Source organism: Euwallacea fornicatus, chromosome 23, assembly GCF_040115645.1.
Source record: "Euwallacea fornicatus isolate EFF26 chromosome 23, ASM4011564v1, whole genome shotgun sequence".
Classification (NCBI taxonomy): Eukaryota; Metazoa; Arthropoda; class Insecta; order Coleoptera; family Curculionidae; genus Euwallacea; species Euwallacea fornicatus.
In genome coordinates, this window is record NC_089563.1 from 2,600,378 (window position 1) to 2,617,495 (window position 17,118).

Below are 17,118 nucleotides of genomic sequence, written 5' to 3' on the forward strand. Positions count from 1 at the left end.
TACGCAGTTCGAGGGTGGAGAGAAACGACAGAATTCTCAGAGCACTTCTTCATTCTCCTTGAACCAAAAACGGAGTCCGGATGCAACCCCAAAACGCATCCCCTCTTCGTGAGAGAAGCGATAAGACGGAAGGGCTGTCCGCTCTTTTTCCCACGGGTACCAAACCCCTAAACATCATTCTCACCTACGTTAATCTGGGGAAGAGCTTGGTACCAAAGGCCTGTACCACTTTCAGATAATGCCGATTAATGATCGTAACGTAAACAAGAAATGCGAGGGGTTTCAGGACAGCCCTTTCACCATTTTCTCGCACGTATCTTCGGAGGAATTTAGAGCCAGAACCCCGTGATATTTTCAGATGAATGATGAACAGTTTTAACGTGGACAAGAAATGCTCACGTGTATTTCAGTAGAAAGTTTCGCCTCATACGTCTGTTACGCTCGATATAACAGCTGATTTTTTCCAATGGAATATCGTTACGTGTACAGGGTGTCCCATTAATAAAGGTCTATAACTGAACCGCGGATTCCTTACGTAAAAATATTGTAATGGAACTTCGCGAGCACTTTTGTAGATCTTTATTAAAATCGGTTATGATACACACCTCAATCGTTCACAAAATTAGAGTATGAAGGATTTTTGAAGTTATGGTAGCTAATTGAAGGGATGATGGGAGATTCTGTTAGCCCTGCATAGACACACGTTTCTTTTTCTTCTGGCCCATTCCGGTTCCCGTTTTTCAGGGTATCTTTAGTACCAGTGTGTGGGGGTCGGTGTTCATAGGCGTACCCTGGATTTCTTAGTTTTTTAGGGCGATAGATAGCTGGTAACTTTCCAAATCTTTTAGACGTGACGTTTAAAAGAACGACAAAAGGGAAATTTATGGGGCATTGCAGATGTGTCGATTTATTAGCCAAATGGTTACATACTTAGACTCTCGTCCTGATAAGGGTGAGGAGCGAGAGGTTCTTTACGTAAGGGAACCCTTATAGGAAAATAACGAGTTCCCAACGTATGGTCATGCCAGGGCAATCTACTAAGTGATGGTATTCCATAGGCGTAGCCTGAGGGTACATTACAACATCAAGATTTAACCCAAGTTACCTGTATATACTAAGATTGTTGGATGTGGGATTTAGAAATAATCACCCCAAAATAGTTCAATTCTGCTTTTATTAATTGCAGTCAGGAGGCACGCCCGTGCTGTCGCTAACAAAGGTCCACGAGAACTGGCCATACAAAAGATTAGTAAGATTTCCACCACACTGCAATTGGGGAGCAATACTGCAGGCGCCCTTTTATTTGTTTATTTATTTATCACCTCGGCCATGCGGCTTTCATAAAAGAAAAGATCTACTTTGAAGCCCTAAAATATCCTATTTTACAGTTCTTTCCGTAGAACGCAGAAACAGTCATAAATCTAATGAACTCGTCGCTTCTAGTTAGTAAATTGGGAGAGAACATAGAGACCGTTGAATTTCGGACATGACTGATTTTTACCTGAAATCTAACGAAGTTGGCCAAAGTACAGGCTGGTGAGGCTAAAAAACTATATTATTCCCCAACAAAGCTCGCATATGCCATTGAAAGTCTGCGGTCGTCTTGGGGTAGGAAATTGCTAGCTCCTAAGAAAACCGCAGACAGCAACGCCATCAACAACCTTCGTCATGCGTTCAAAAGCCCATAACTCCATTGTATCTAGGTCTACTTCGAAATTTGAAGAAACTGCTACATTCTCCAGTTTCCATCTCTCCTTTTATATCTAGTTGCATGAAAGTCGCTTCAGCTGATTCAACATTCGAACCGTCCCCTGCATCGTCAATCGCAATGCTACTTTCATGAGACGGTTCAAGTATCAACTCCAATTCAGTTGAATGAATTTTCACGCAACTGGGCTTTAGTACAATGTGACTTACGACAAAATTTAAAAACCTTAATCTAACTAAGAACATGTATGAAACAGTTTAATTTATTTCGACATTGTCTTCGATGTACGGCATCACCCCGTGTGTCATCTGGGGCATTTTGCTCGAGACGTGCTTCGCAAAATTGTAGGTTTTGATCCTGGGCGCGATGAAACCTCCATAGCCATCGTTACCCTTATAGTAGATACCGGCCCCTATAAGAGGCACTGCGGGCCTATTTACCACCTCCTGGATATCGATAAACGGCACGGTAGTTTGGGCCACGTCTTTCTCGAAGTCTGTATGGGTGAATTCGACGTATCTCTTGGAAGCGCTAAAGTGCATCCTGGAGCGACTCGGAGTTTTAGTGGGAATGTCCGGTTTACTTAACTGGTATTTGACCCTAGTGTTGGATAGGAGACGCTTGAAATAGGTGACCAAGTCTTATCGAAACTTTTTTTATTACCTTTCCTCACGACTGGTTTCGTAAATATAGTGGCCTTCCTTGTCGTTGACTTTTCCAGTGTGCCAGTCGAAGGAACTCACGTGGATTTGGAGGTAAATTTCGCCGTTTCTGAATTGGAAGCGCACACCTGTTACAACAACTTTCGTAAGTAATTCCAAGGTTGGTAGGCTCAAACTAGCGTATTTTTCACCAGTGGTCTTAACCCGATTAAAGGGCGGAGGAATGCGGTTATCACCAGTGGTTTTACTACAACGTGCACGTTTGCTTACGACAGTAAAATTTGTTTGAAATTACTAATAATCCCTTGAAAAAAAATCCGAACACACGCTGTATTTTAGCAGTTCGAGAAGTTCTCTCCAGGTGCGGACAAACTCAAAGAAGTTTTCTGGATTTTAAGGAACTATTCCGAACTTCTCAGTATACTCTCAAAAATTTAGACTTCCGTGGAAGAGTTTCGAGAATTTGAAAAAAAATCCAATTCTAGGGGTAATGTTCTGAAATAACCTAACTGTAAAGGTATATACAGGGTGGTCATTTAGTGCGGTCTCGGAAGATTACGGCCAAACAATTGAACATTTTGAATTTCTTTTTTTGCGTTATATAGAACTCGATTATGGGTACATTCTAAAATTGTTTTCGTTTTACACAGGGTGTCCTAAATAAGTGAAAAATATCAAAGTTATGTTTTTTTTTTAATAGGACACCCCATATATTAATATCGTTTTAGATTTCTTGAGAAAAATAAATGTAAGTTTCATTAAGGTTTACTTGTCCCAAATCTTACTTTACTCCAATTTAAACTTCCTTCAAAACAAAGTTTTTAAAATTGCGTGATTATTTTAAAAAAACTTAATTATTTCGAAATCCTTAAGATTCGGGACAAGTAAACCTTAATGAAATTTACATTTATTTTTCTCAAGAAATCTAAAACGACATTAATATATGGGGTGTCCTATTTAAAAAAACATAACTTTGATATTTTTCACTTATTTAGAACACCCTGTATAAAACGAAAACAATTTTAGAATGTACCCACAATCCAGTTCTATATAATGCAAAAAAAAGAAATTCAAAATATTCAATTGTTTAGCCGTAATCTTCCGAGACCGCACTAAATGACCACCCTGTATATATATATATATATATATATATATAAAATACCTGTAAGCACATGATTATCCTCATTCACTTGAATCTCATCCATGGCCATTGATCTCTCTCTATGGCTCATAGCAAAGAAGTCGATTTTATTTTGGACCCCCCGATCTGTTATTTGATAACTGTCCAGTTTAACCCACTGCACTGTCCGCTGGTTTATGTACCCATAAGGAAGCAGTTCTCCTTCTTGAATTTGAAGGTGCAAAATGCGATTGTGTTTGACGAACCTCAAACCTGTGACTACTCTGTTGATTTTGAAACATTAGCTCACATTTGCAACGATAACACCAACAAGAACATGCCTATTATTCTTCACGTCTGCCATTACAGGCCTCAGATTGATGTATCTGTCCGAGAAAGGTCCCACTTGATCACAAAGGCACATGCAATAGTGACAGCGGACGAACCATCTAGTCCAGCTGTTTACGGTCCTATGGTTTGGACAGCTGTCGCTTTTTCCCATGGTTTTGCCACTTGTGTATTTCACATACTCGTACCTCCTATATGACTTCGCTGCCTGTAGAAGCAATTTTTTATTGTTTCGATTGTAGTTAATGTTAGGTTAGGTTGTAGTTAATGTTAATGTTAAACGACAACATACGGAAGCGCAAATGGTGCCGTAGGACTCCACGAAGAAGCAGTTTATCACATTCCCGCTGCAACCTTCTAATTTTGAACAAAAGTCACTTTCGTAGTCATAACAGCCGTAGCTCTTGGTGAAGTGGTAGTCGTTACAGGTCCTCTTGCACGTTCTGTAGCTGTTTATGTCAACCTCGTTTTGGATAACCCCCTGTAGAAGCCGAGTGAATGCGTCGTAGGTTTTTCCTGTAAAATCGTTACAACTCTGGAGCGATTCGCGGCTTCATTTCATACACCAACCGAGAATAAATGTCTCAGGATCGCACTTCCATATGTCTTGAGGCTGCTTCATGGCAAGGGCCAATCCGTTAATGACATGGGTCGTCCTTTGCTCGTACCTTTTTCGGACGCCAATGGACAAATCATCGTTGGCGCCTTTAAAATAGGAGGTTATTTTGCGAATAACTGTTTATGGTCTGTAGGCACACCTTTTTCCCATATCAAGTTTCCAAGGTAAGCGAACTGCTGCATCACGTAAGCCTTCAAGTCAGTTAGGGCGATGCGGTTGTACAGATTGTAGAACAGTTGTTGAGGGGATTGGGCCAGGTCTTTGCACCAGAAATTTTCGGTGGTGAGCTACAGATTTATTGACGATTGTTATGTTAATTGTTCTGCCAAAAAATCGAAAGTTCTAGTGTCTAGGAAAGAATGCCGAGCCTCTATTACCTTGACAAGTAACCCATCTAGAAATTTTGAAAATCTTTACTTGATGAATAGTTTCTGGGACATTTGACCATTCCCACGCTTTCGGACAAAATTCCTACACACTTAATCCTTTATCACTTACTCGATGTATCTCTTGCTTCATGCTGCCTTGGTGATCATAGGCCATCTCGTATACTCGTTTCATAATATTTTCTGCGCTGGAGGTATTGTTCAACACATCGTATATTATATCCTCTATGGCCATCTTGTTTTGAGACCCTTGCAGTTGGAACTTTAGAAACTCGCTGAATTTCTCATATTTAAGATCTATGCTCTTTAGGTCGGAGTAAAGGAACAGGAAGTCCGGTACTGTTCTTAAGGGGGATACACCATAGAGAAGGTCCTGGGGCATCTGAAATTTAAGTCGTTTTCTCGCTTGATGCTTAATAATTAATAGTTTTTTCCTTTGTTTTAGGTAAGCCAAACGCTGGTGTACAGATGTAAGGGGTAAGTATTTACTACCTTCAGTAACTCCTGGCTAAATCTGAAGAACTTCTTCGCTAGGTACATCTCTGCGTCTTCCTGTGTTCGGTTCAGTAGCCAATTCGAGGGCAGGTTCCATAGTTTGTCTTCTAATTCTAGAAATTCCCTTCGTAACTGGTCGATGAGTAGCCTTTGTTCGCAGGAAACGGCCCATAATGAGCTTAAAACGAACAGAATTGGACAAAAGATCTTCATTATTAAAGCTCCAGTATTAGCTGGGAACGCAAGATGTGTTTTGTTGGTTGATAACCTCTCGCCTCGGTATAGAGCTGATAAGGCATAGAGTAGGTTTTAGTAAATTCCTCACATTGCTTCTGTCGTGAGGGCGTAGAATACATATTCTATCCGGTTTGGTAGCTCGCAGAGAGGAACGATTTCGCGACGAAATGTTTCGCTTTGGTCCTGATGTCGGTTAATGCAAATTTTTGGTAAAATTGCTCAGTGACGTGTTTAAAATTTCGATCGTTTCCTCATTTATCGCTTTTTTCGAGTATGTGTCCAATTTGCCCAGTCTAAATGTTTAAAATCACTTGTTCCATCCTGTAATGCTCAGCGGTAATTTTAGTCACTATAATTCGTCAGCTGGAACACAGGTCCATAATGATGTTTGTACAGTAATTTTGTCGTTTACAGACCTCGGTTAGTGACTGGGGTAATCAGAAGTGAATGGTCTCATAGCCGAGATGCAATGTTGTTCACTTGAAAACAATATAAATATGTGGTTTGGAGATTAATGTTTAGTGAACGTATGCGTGATATTTAAATTAATTGCAGAATGAACTGGTGCAACGCACTTGAAATTATTTTTATCTTTTGGTCTTTTATGTGGAATTCCCGCAAGGTTAACAAAATATCTTAGATATCTCTATCTCTTTGTTTGTGGAGGAGTTGCGTCCCGATCCTTTTCCGAAGTTCAAATAATTCGAAAATTAACCGTGAAGAAGCCCCAAAGATTCCCCAGGGAACCCGAGAATATTGCTCTGTGATCGTGAGACTCTCGTAAACAAAAACTGCTTACTCGGCACCGCTCATCTAAATGGAGAAACTGAATTGGCCCTCCCCGAAGTCCAGCACCTGAAACCCCTTAAAAGCTCTTATACGGGGGTGCTTTAGAAAATATGAAGGGATTCGAAGTACTTATTTGTGCGTGCGAGACTCGGAGTCCGCTCAAGAGTGTGCCAGAAGTTTCTAGAGAAATCTTTCTCCTCCGATAGGTTCTTTTGGCTCTTAAATAGGATGGGGTGGTCTCTGTCGCGGAAAGGACGGATTATTTCACGGGAGGAAAGGCGCTAGGCGAAAAAATACTTCTGCTTCAGTTATTTCAACGCATTACGCACTTTTATTCCCTTAAAAACAACTACAAAAGTAATTTCTTTTTCGTTTTTGCGCACAAGTGCACAAATGCAATTTCTGCATTTATAATTATCAATAAACATCACAGTACAAATAACTTAACGGTCTAGTTCGTCTTAAGCTTAATATTTCAAACGGTGCGACCAAATTGTACCAAAACCGTTCCAAACACGAAGAAAAATTAGAAATTTTGAAAAAAAGTCGACTTCGTTCGTAATTTCAATGTGAAAAAATATTTTCAAAAAGAATCGCTTAACGTCTTTTGGTAAGTTTGATTTTGGAGGTTCCAATAACAAGAATATATTGTCAACTAACAGATTGGACCTTCCTGCAGTATAATGTTGTCACGCGCGCGCGCGCACAAACTAGTTACGTTTAATAATTAAAAATAAAGTGATTAGCACTTGATGAATACTTCTTTTCACGAACAATATAAAAGTAGCATCTTCAATGTATTTCCTCAGAAGGAAAAGCCGCCTTCAGGTATTTGCTCACGTCGAATGTAATTATTTTTGGGGCAATAAAACCGCCAAAGAAGTTCCTCCCTTTGTGGAAAATCCCCGCCCCGGTCAGGGGAACTGGCTCCAGGGATTCCACCTGAAAGTCGAGAGAATTGCAAAATTTGGTTCTGTTAAGGAATTTTTTTACCTTCTGAGCATCCAAAAATGGTACTGTGGTTTGGGCAACGTCCCTGTCCATGTCAGAATTAGTGAATTCGATGAACTGATCCGAGTGGGACGTTGGGATCGAGGGGCTCGTCGACCTTGTGGGGACGTCGGGGTGAATTAGATGCACTTTTTTCCTAAAAATTTCTAAATTCAAGAAAAATAGAGCAAGTAGACGGGCAAAATACCTAGGTTTGTCAGCTGCTACATCAGTATTGGGATTGTCTTTCCACTTACTGTGCTCGGGCTTCAGCCTTCCAGTGTCAAAGTCGAACTTGGTGATGTAAATTTCGAAGTTTAGGTGGGAGCCAATTTCCTTGAAGCGCACCCCTATAAGGTTTATGTATAATTGCACAGCAATTTGAGAATTTTCGCGTTTTTACCTGTTAAAACATGCCCCTCGTCAGCCTCCAAGTCATCCAAATCCAGACGCCTCTTTTCCCAAGTGAAGGTATGATAATCCTGCCCGTTGAAAATCTTCCTGTCTGTGATCTTGTAGTTTTCAACTTCCTTCCACGTGACGGTACTCGCGTTAATGGTCATACGTGGCAATAGCTCGCCTTCCTGGATCTGGAGATGGATCACACGGTTACTTTTGACGAAACGCAGGCCGGTAACAACCCTGGAAGTGCGTCAGTTAGTAGTTTGAAGTTGATTTCATTATTGTGCCAGTACTTGTTGTTCTGGATGTCCGAGATTGAAGCCCTCATGTTGAAGTACCGGTCAGAGAACGCTCCTTGTTCGTCGCAGAGGCAGAAGCAATAGGAGCAGTGCCAGAACAACCAGCGCCACCAGCTGTCTACTTTTGTGGTACCTCGGGCGCAGCTCTGTTTTCTACCCAACACCCTCCCGTTTTCGTATTCTACGTATTCATATCGTCTACCACTGAGTGGGTTCTGTCGACAAACAATGTCTTTGCTGCAGATATTGAAAAGTGTGATAAAAATGCTTACAGCGTTACATATCCACATGTCCGAATCAATAAATTTGCAACCGATAATCTTCCCACAGCAGGTCCTTTGTTGCCTGCAGTAAAGGTTCTCGTAGCATCCGTGACTCTTGGTGAAGCTGTATTCTGCGCAATTTTCCCTGCAAGTGCCCTCGGAATTTAAGTCCACTTCGTTTTGAATGTAGCCTTGCAGCAAGTTGGTGATTTCCTCATATGTTTCCCCTGATCATAATATTCTGTCAATAAAGTTGTGAAAAATAATGGAGATTTTAACCTTGTACGTGTTTCTTGGGATCGCACTTCCACAATTCCCTGGATACGTTCCTCATTGCGGCCTTGACTGCCACAACAGCGTTGTTGGTTCTTTCCTCGAATCTCTCCCTGCTGTGCTGTGCTTCTTTGGTAAAGTTTCCTGTAGTAATGGCGTAATGTTTTAATTTGATGAGTTTTTGTGTGGTCAGTTTTACCTTTGCCATAGAGCCTAAGCAACATATAAGAGAATTGAATCATAGTGTAGCCCTTGAGCTCGGTAAGAGCTATAGCGTCGTACAAGCTATAGAGCACCTGTTGGGGACTTTGCTTGGTATTGCACATCATATCTCCCTCAACCTCCTGTAGAAACATCGTTTAATACGAACGCAACTCACTTTATGACAATCGTGTGCAAAACTTTCATTCTTTCATCAAAATTACCTTTGCGACATCTTGAAACAAATTTTTATCGATAACTTCATTGATCCTGTCCAAGGAGTATTCCACCCCGTTTCTCGGATCGTTCAGGATAGAGTCTGTGAAGTCCAGCCAGGCTTGCTGAGGAGAGGGAATGCGCCCAGGGGGGGTTTGTTGTTTTTGGAACCTTCGAAACGATTCGTACAGGGCGAAAATCCCTCGGAGGTCTGCATATACGAGTTGCAGGGACCACACCGAGTCCAGATTTTCCAAACCGTGTGTGAAGTCATGGTCAAAGTGCTTTAAGGGTGTTCAAGTTATTCTTATCCGAGCAGTAATTGTCGATTCTACCTTTTTAATCACATGACCTAAATCTTCGAATTTCCTTATAAGAGTGACCTCTTGAGGTTCGTTGGAGGTGGCGATGACGTTGCCGTTGACTGTGGAGTCTCTGACAAAGTTCCACATTTCCTCTTCCATCTTAAGGAATTCATAGCGGAGCCGGTCGACCAGGAGCAGTTTTTCCGGGTCTCTAGACCGGACGTTGCTCAGACATAGAGTCAAGAGGAGGCAGAAAGCGATTTTGAGCATTTTAAGGCCGGAGCATTATAGCGTGGGGAGTCCGATAGACAAGCGGTAACCTAGATATTCGTTTAAAACAATGTCAGCGACTTCTCGCTAAGTGAAAACATCAAAGCTTTTCTTAATCGCGTTTCGTCTTGCCAACGAACATGCTGGTCGTGTGTGTTAATCCAAACAATCGTCGTAATGCCCAACATTGCCGTTTACTTAAAAAATATAATTCAATTGTTGCCTTGATCTTGTTTTAGCGCCTAATTGTTTAAGCATAGAAATCTGATTAGGAATTGTTGGAGACGGAGAACGTCACGACGGCGGAGTGTGTAGCCAAGCCCAAATAGGAAAAAAAGTAGGAGATGACTTATATTAATTTATTAAATCGCAGAGTGGAGTTAACTTAAGTTTACTAAAAGCGATATTAATTAATAATTGCTGTGCAATTGGTGTGTTCCCAAGCTCCTGTTGCGTTCGGCGACTTTCGGCGGTTTCCGGAGCCATTGTCATTCACGTTTACCAGCCGAGAGTCACGGGCGTAGGCTAATTGCATAATTGTTCGCGGACGTACACAATTTATAATTGAATATTCTCACTATGATCTATTTTTGGGATTTTTTCAAAGATTAATTTTCGAAAACCTATGCACTCTCACATTAGTGTTTTAATGACGTCGCAGTTCATCTTGTAATCACCATCATTTTCTATATTACAATTGAGCGACGTGAAATTATTAAGACTTTTTCCTAATTGCTTTTAAACAGTGCGTTTTCGTTTCCGAGCAAAAGTGCCTGTCCTACACGTTTAAATCTTCACGGTGCAGGCAATAGTTTGTGACTGGCATTATCATTGCCGTTTAATAATAAAATATTATATAATTGGGTTGTTCCGTTGGTTTTGCTCGTTGGCAAGAATTAGGTGTCGCATACCCGTGGATGTTGCGGGAATTTATTAGAGCCTCCATTTTAGACTTTACCCTAAACCTGACTGTTTGTAAATTAATGCCTTATGTTAATGCACACACGCGCGCGCACACAAATACGTATACATATATTTCTTTGTTGTACAGAACAAGCTCGAGTCCAATATACCCGAGGTGTGTTGTCGGCGTATCTTTGTCTCTGCATAACATAAAATAATTTCTGGTTAGTAGTTTAAGCGTCGGTTGTTATTCAACAAAACGAGTTTTCTGCAAATACTAAATAGATCAGTCATATTTCCTTCAAGGTGTTTAATGGAAGTAATTTTGCAGTTATCGTGCTGAGGTCAAGCATTATGCAGATGTTTATGTTAGTTCTAATCTTTGTCTCACCACCCGGTTAAGTCACGTGTCGCGTAAAATTTTCATTAGGTTTTAACGCGTTTGGGTTTAAAAGTGGCATATTGTCACGCTCCTGCAACCATGTAAAATCCAAATCGGTGCTATTGTGTATGACATATCATCATCGAAAACGGAAAAAATTGGACAATAATAAATCATACACTTCAGATAATAAGCGCTAATCGAATCTGCGTACCAATTAGGCTGAAATGTGTACTTTCTATTAGTCAAAGCGGCTGGCTGCTTTTATGTAACTTCTGCGGTTTGATAACTCAATAATTATTGACTTACACCCGTTTTTGCTTTGTTAGTCCTGAAAAAGTATATGCCATTCACATATAGCCACTTTCTACTTGATTTATATCTTGTTGACACACGAATAATTCCAGAATCTAATCTTCCTAAGCAAACTCGCGACAACGTTGACTTCAAAATGTATCTTCTCACTTTTACGGGCAACTGACTGATTTCAAAAGGTGCGCTGGCGGTACTGGTGGTACTCGATTATATGACCTCCGTACCGTATGCACGAGAAAGAGAGGGAGAATCTCGAAACAGGGAAATGGCGTGTGTGCGCGTTGGTGAGCCTCTGCCCGGTGGTGGTGGTAACAAGGCCACGCTTCGTTTAGGAGGGTTGATACCTGGCTGCCTCATGTACCCATTGCTGGAACCTAACGGCGTTGAAATTGGTGGGCATTGTATTTTCGTGGGCAGCGGACAAAGAGGTTCAAAAGGGGTTTTATTAAAATCCCCATCTTAGTGCATGATGCACATTTTAGATCTTTCCCAGGCTTAGGCAAATCATACTATTTATATATATATATATATATATATATATACATACTTATATAGTACTGATAAAAGCAGTAATCACGGTGATATTAATTTCGATTACTCGATTTACGTTAATAGTGATGTAACGAGGGATTGAAGTATTTCGAATATGAACCAAATCGACTTGTACGTAGAAAACAGAGGACGGACTTGTACATCACAACGTTGTGGTGATTCCCGTGAAAAGAGGTCGAGTATTCAAAAAAAAAAAAAAAAATTCTGCTTAAAAGAAAAAACGTTATGATGGAACATTCACGCGTGAATTCTGACAAATTCAGGGCGAAAATCATTCAGCATTGAAGTCACTCTGCCAACGCAAAACTGAAGGGAACAATTCAGGAAGTGGCGAAAAATCTTTTTGACCACGACGCAGTGGTCATAAAGCAATATTCAGCTCATTGGTCGGAGTCACATAAGGGGTCATACTGCGTCACGGGGAACAATGAGCGATCTGCCGGATATGCTAACTCTCATAGCCTTTATTCCTGCTGGTCGTTTAAGTTATACATTTCGCCGTAACCGACTCGTTTGTCCATTTTAGCGCACAACACAGCGACTCAGTCGGTTGCAATGTTATTTACGTTTTTATTAGATCTCGTCGTTAGAAAGTCGGAAGTACCGGGAAGGAAAGCACGGTACTCATTGTGTCCTGTAGAATTAGTCCGAAAACAGAAGGTGAGAAATGAAACAAACGCCTTAACAAAATAGTAATAAAACATGATTCACAAAGCGGTGACCGTTTCTTGGCACAATAGTTCAACTTTTAAAACAATAGTAATCTGTTAAATGAGGATAAAGTTGTACCATTTAGTGCTTATTCGAATCGTTTCGAAAAGATGGCAACTCGCGTTCTTTGTTTCCAAATTGGCATAGACGCGCCAGCATGCTTCCGTCACACACTGTTACGACCAATGGATCGTCCTGATGGCCTTAGAGCATCAAAGGGGGAACGAGAACATCCATATCGACGTTAGTCGTACTTTGCGAGTTCATGCTGAAAATCAAGTCTTCTTTCAAAATTTCACGGCGGTATCAAGAAGTACGGTACTCTTCACAGTTAGATTTGGGTAACAAGGCGACACCGCACCAAGCACGCGAGGACCATTCAATATTGTCAAAATTCTCTTGTGCTAGTCTTGCATCTGAGCCAGTTCGACTCAAATGTAGCACTAGTACAAAAATGTTCCTTGCAAATACTGCATGGTATTTTTTCCCGATTAAATGGCGAACTCGCTTTAAAAAAGAGTTAAAAATAGCCATAATAAGGACAAAAAAGCTAAAACGCCATATACAAATGGAGTACTAGAACGACCAGATAAACACACTTTAAGAGTGACTGATTTGATAAAGTAATCGACAGAATATCAGATCGAATTCGGTTTTACTCGTTTGCTAGATGTAGGAAATCTTTTTCGCATCATTGACCTTAATTGTTATTTTTCTCCTGGCATTAACATTTCCTGTGCTTTGTCTAGAGTTTTGTTGATCCAGCTCATTCTTCATTTTAGTCCTTAATCTTCACTTTCATGTGCAGTTCCAATATGTTTTTATAGCAAAAACATTTAACTGACTGATAAGATCTTATTACATCGATAGATAATGTGAACCGGGACACACTAGCTTCCTTTGCATGAGTTATTGTTTAATATTGAACGAAGGTCGAAGTTATGCATTTTACTTTAGAACACAGAGATGAATACTTTTCAGCTTACGTCAGATGCGCATAGTTCCACAGACATTTTGAGCGTAACGCACAGGTAACCATATGGCCCAATGGTGAATGCGCATTGTTATTTTCTAATACATTTTGGTCTCGCACTAAAGTCGATAATTGAAGTTCAGGGAAATAGTTCGTCAATTGATCGCTTAAAATAAAAGTTTTGCACACGTTACGTAATAGTAAATGTGAGAAGACGGACATTTTCCCCTTTCAGGCGCGGTTGCACAGGCGCAGTTCGAAAAAAAAGTCGGCTCAGCTGGACCTCTCTGGTGTTTGAACCACCCCCAAGTGGTTTAATCGCTAACTCGAAACTGGGCCCAAATGTTCGCCTTCCCAGGAACCGAAGTCGCCTAAATTCGAATATGAATATTTCGCCTTCAACGTTACTTATCAACGTTAATCCGTTAAAATGTAGCATTTGGACATCAGTCAGATATGGATCATTCCTATTCGAATTTAGCTGTAGATCTTCCAATAACTTCTCCCAAAACTTACTTGCATTGCATTGGCCAGAAGATCAAACAACCCCCCTTGCACAATGCCCTTCCGGTGGGGTACTAAGAAGGTGTGGACGCGCTCCACCAGATTAACGATGGAACTTGGGTCGTGCGATATGACGGTCTGAGAGAAGTCTTCCAGAGTCAGTCGTTCAAAGTCTTTTTGCTCAGTGCTGTATTTCTGCATTCTTTGATAATTAGTATCCATGCGAGTCATGTAATCGATGAGGTCATTTAGGCGGAGTTCCAGACGTACCCTCTCAGGGAGATTGTGGAGGATCGTGGTCATGGACTGGGTGCCTGGAAAGATGTTATAACCAGCTTTGTTATCTTTGTCGGCAGCACCGAGTTATATGTATTTTCCATTCAAAAATGTGAATGTTTCGACAAATAAAAGCTAAACATTTCTTTTGTCGGAGAATTCGCCTATTTAGTATTCAGATGAGTTGTGTATTTTTGCTAATCACCGTGCGCCATACTGTTACTCATGTAAATTCTAAGAAAGAAAAGTTTCATGACCTCATTGCCCTAATTCTGATGTGAATTAGTGGATTTTAAGGTGTATGGCCAAGACCTGCATTAATTAGCGCTGAGAGTCTGAAAACCGAACGAAATAGCTAATTCCTTATATAGTCCGGGACCCGCATTTTCTCCGTGAAAACGCAGAATAACTCTTCCCAAGATTAACCGTGTTAGTAGGTAAGGACATTCCTTGAAAAAGTAGTATGTAATTCGGGGATTGCCGGGAAACCCGTTATTTACAACGGATATATAGTATATAGCAGAAAAAATCTCGTCCTTGTATATTTATAAACATTAACAATTTTATCTCCCTGCAATGGCTTGTTTCACAGACTGCGTGTGCCTTAATAGCACCTTATCAAACTTCAATCAATATTTATATCGATGTAATGGATTGTCGATTAGGGTGAATGGTCTTAAAGGCTTATCGTACTCTTTACAGAGTATAAACGTCGAGTCTGGAAGACCTAAACGGGCAGGTCATTAGCTTCTGGAAGCCTTGAGAGACACTTTTAAGAATTTCAATACAATGTTACTTTCATTCACGCATTAATCGACGCCATACGAGTAACAGTTATTGCTGGAGATATAATAGAACTGGCCGATTGCAAATTACAACCAGTTTTAAATGAAAACCGGCCTTACCTATAACGTCGATTCTCGAAGCCAAATCATCCAGCCTGGAATTGATCCTTTCGATCTTCCCGAACAATTTGTTCTCGGTCTTTTGAAGGATGGGAATGGGAACCTCCGAGAAGTCGATATTTTGGTCCACCAAATCCCACGCCTTCGCCAAGGCGACGGTGACGTCTGTCCCGACTTTAATAATGTCCAGCACCCCCGAGACAGTGATCAAGGCGGTGGTGTTGCCGATGTGGAAAGTGACTAAGAGTAGGGCGAATGCGAAGGACGACCGCGGGGGAGCCATGTCGTTCCGTTATGTTTTACACGGAACTTTGATTTTGATTAGAGCGATATCGCAGCCATACAAATGTACAAACCTGATGAAGCACCGCCGCGAAACTAACGGAGACAGGCTGTCGACATAATCTGGTGAGAACGAACGGTTTCGTTTTCGTACGATCGGGTACCAACTACCATCGAGCGAAGTGTAACGAAGAGCTAAACAAAGTGAGAATGAAACGCCCAATTCGTGAGGTAGTACCGGGCGCCACTGGTGTCGGTACTGGTTTACCGGTGCCAAGTTTATCGCATGTACACCCAACATCGAAAATATTGAGACGGACGCTAAACATTTACAAAATAAGGTATTTGTTGGAGAAACTCCAACGTGAAGATCGCTCTCACGCAATGCCCTAACGTCCGGGCAATGAATGACAATGGATGGAAAACAGAACCCAAACCTCGACATATCGCTAGGTGCCAAACCATGGGTGCCGAGCTAATTACCATTCATCTGGCTTACTCCGCCTTGATTTGTCAAGTGCGAATCGTAAAATAGATAAAGGGCCCCGGTAAACTGGGATGGAATGTCTCGTGCAAACCCGCGCGAAGAACCAGAGGGTGTTGGCGATAAGGCAATGGTGCGATAGCATCAAGGTGCCGATTTTCCCACGAAGTCGTGGGAAAAAGAACCAGATTCTGGGATCTGCATTTTTCGGGAAAGAGCACCACCCCTCTCGGAGCAAGAGCAGAACCGTTCCTCTTCTCGTCGCGTTAACGGCAACTTCCCTCTCTATTTCACAGATTTAATAACTTCACCAACTTCCAGCGCATCTCGACGCAATAGAAATCTGCACAAGGGCATTATATTTAATGGTTTAATCGCCAATTAATCCTGTATTTCAATTAATCTGTGATTAAATTTTGTTTGATTCGTGTAACAGACTTTCAGTATCCTCTCGAACCTTTGTTTGGACCTCCATTATTTCATGACAGTGGCCGGTCTGGTCCTTCTACTCGAGTGAAAAACCCCGTCAGAGTATTTGGATTTCTCTGCGGGTGCCTAGTGAGGCGGTCACTACTGTTAAGCAAGAACTCAGGAAGCCCCTGGCCTAAACAAGTGGTGTATCATTGTGAAAGACTTTTCTTATAGTAAAATTGCTTCCATGTTAAAACTTAGGGAAAGTACAGTGGGAAATATTGTTTTACGATACAATAATGAAGACAGAATGGACCTTATTCCACAAACTGGCCTACTACATGCAATACCACCCAAGACCATTACCCCAACAGTCTGATGGACATGTCTCTGTATAGTAAACTGACAATCCCGCCTTTCATCCCGTGTTGTTCTCGCTCTTGCCCGACCATCGCGCATGCCCAAACAGAGTGTAGATTCGACACTAAACATGATATTATTCCATTACGGATTCCAATGTGTCCGTTCTCGGCGCCACTGTAGTCGATTTTGACAATGATTTATGGTGAAGGATAACACAAGATGGAGACGGTAGAGAATCAGTCCAAAACTTCGTATCCGACGATGATAAACGCTTCGAATCCCAATAAGCCTTCCATGCTCAGCAAACCAATGATCCTCCAGCATCCTCGACGAGACGAACCTATCTTTTAAGGCCATAATTCGAAGGCGGCGATCTTGGCATTCTGCAGTCCTTCGGGATCGTTCAGTACCTCTTCTTCTGCCTGTTTGCTCTTCTTGGGACAATGCCTGACAACTATAGTCGGTTCAATCTAG

At 41.3% G+C, this 17,118-nt stretch overlaps 3 protein-coding genes across 5 annotated transcripts in view; 1 reads left to right on the plus strand and 2 right to left on the minus strand.

Annotated features, from left to right (window-relative positions):
- Ubr3 (Ubr3 ubiquitin ligase) overlaps positions 1-17,118 on the plus strand; it is a 72,680-nt gene that overhangs the window by 31,829 nt on the left and 23,733 nt on the right. The gene's annotated exons all lie outside the window — the stretch shown is intronic.
- LOC136346476 (uncharacterized) lies at positions 1,158-5,586 on the minus strand. The gene is made up of 9 exons (XM_066295658.1): positions 5,336-5,586; positions 4,956-5,225; positions 4,597-4,744; positions 4,409-4,543; positions 4,131-4,354; positions 3,832-4,046; positions 3,533-3,774; positions 2,372-2,498; positions 1,158-2,308 (listed from the first exon to the last, which is right to left on the minus strand). Exons 1-9 carry the CDS (start codon positions 5,549-5,551, stop codon positions 1,966-1,968), a joined length of 1,920 nt encoding a protein of 639 aa, XP_066151755.1. The 5' UTR covers positions 5,552-5,586; the 3' UTR covers positions 1,158-1,965.
- On the minus strand, positions 6,668-15,552 carry LOC136346472 (uncharacterized). Of its 3 annotated transcripts, none has more exons than XM_066295651.1 (11): positions 15,461-15,552; positions 15,105-15,413; positions 13,936-14,237; positions 8,791-8,935; positions 8,598-8,735; positions 8,328-8,545; positions 8,050-8,270; positions 7,758-7,996; positions 7,563-7,704; positions 7,358-7,511; positions 6,668-7,306 (listed from the first exon to the last, which is right to left on the minus strand). In XM_066295651.1, the coding sequence occupies exons 2-11, from the start codon at positions 15,385-15,387 to the stop codon at positions 7,157-7,159; spliced, it is 1,992 nt and encodes a 663-aa protein (XP_066151748.1). In that variant the 5' UTR covers positions 15,388-15,413; positions 15,461-15,552; the 3' UTR covers positions 6,668-7,156. The 3 variants fall into 3 exon arrangements, with proteins under 3 accessions (XP_066151748.1, XP_066151749.1, XP_066151750.1); XM_066295652.1 differs by lacking the exons at positions 13,936-14,237; positions 15,105-15,413; positions 15,461-15,552 and adding exons at positions 9,017-9,292; positions 9,344-9,633; positions 11,178-11,398; XM_066295653.1 differs by lacking the exons at positions 13,936-14,237; positions 15,105-15,413; positions 15,461-15,552 and adding exons at positions 9,017-9,292; positions 9,344-9,633; positions 11,083-11,099.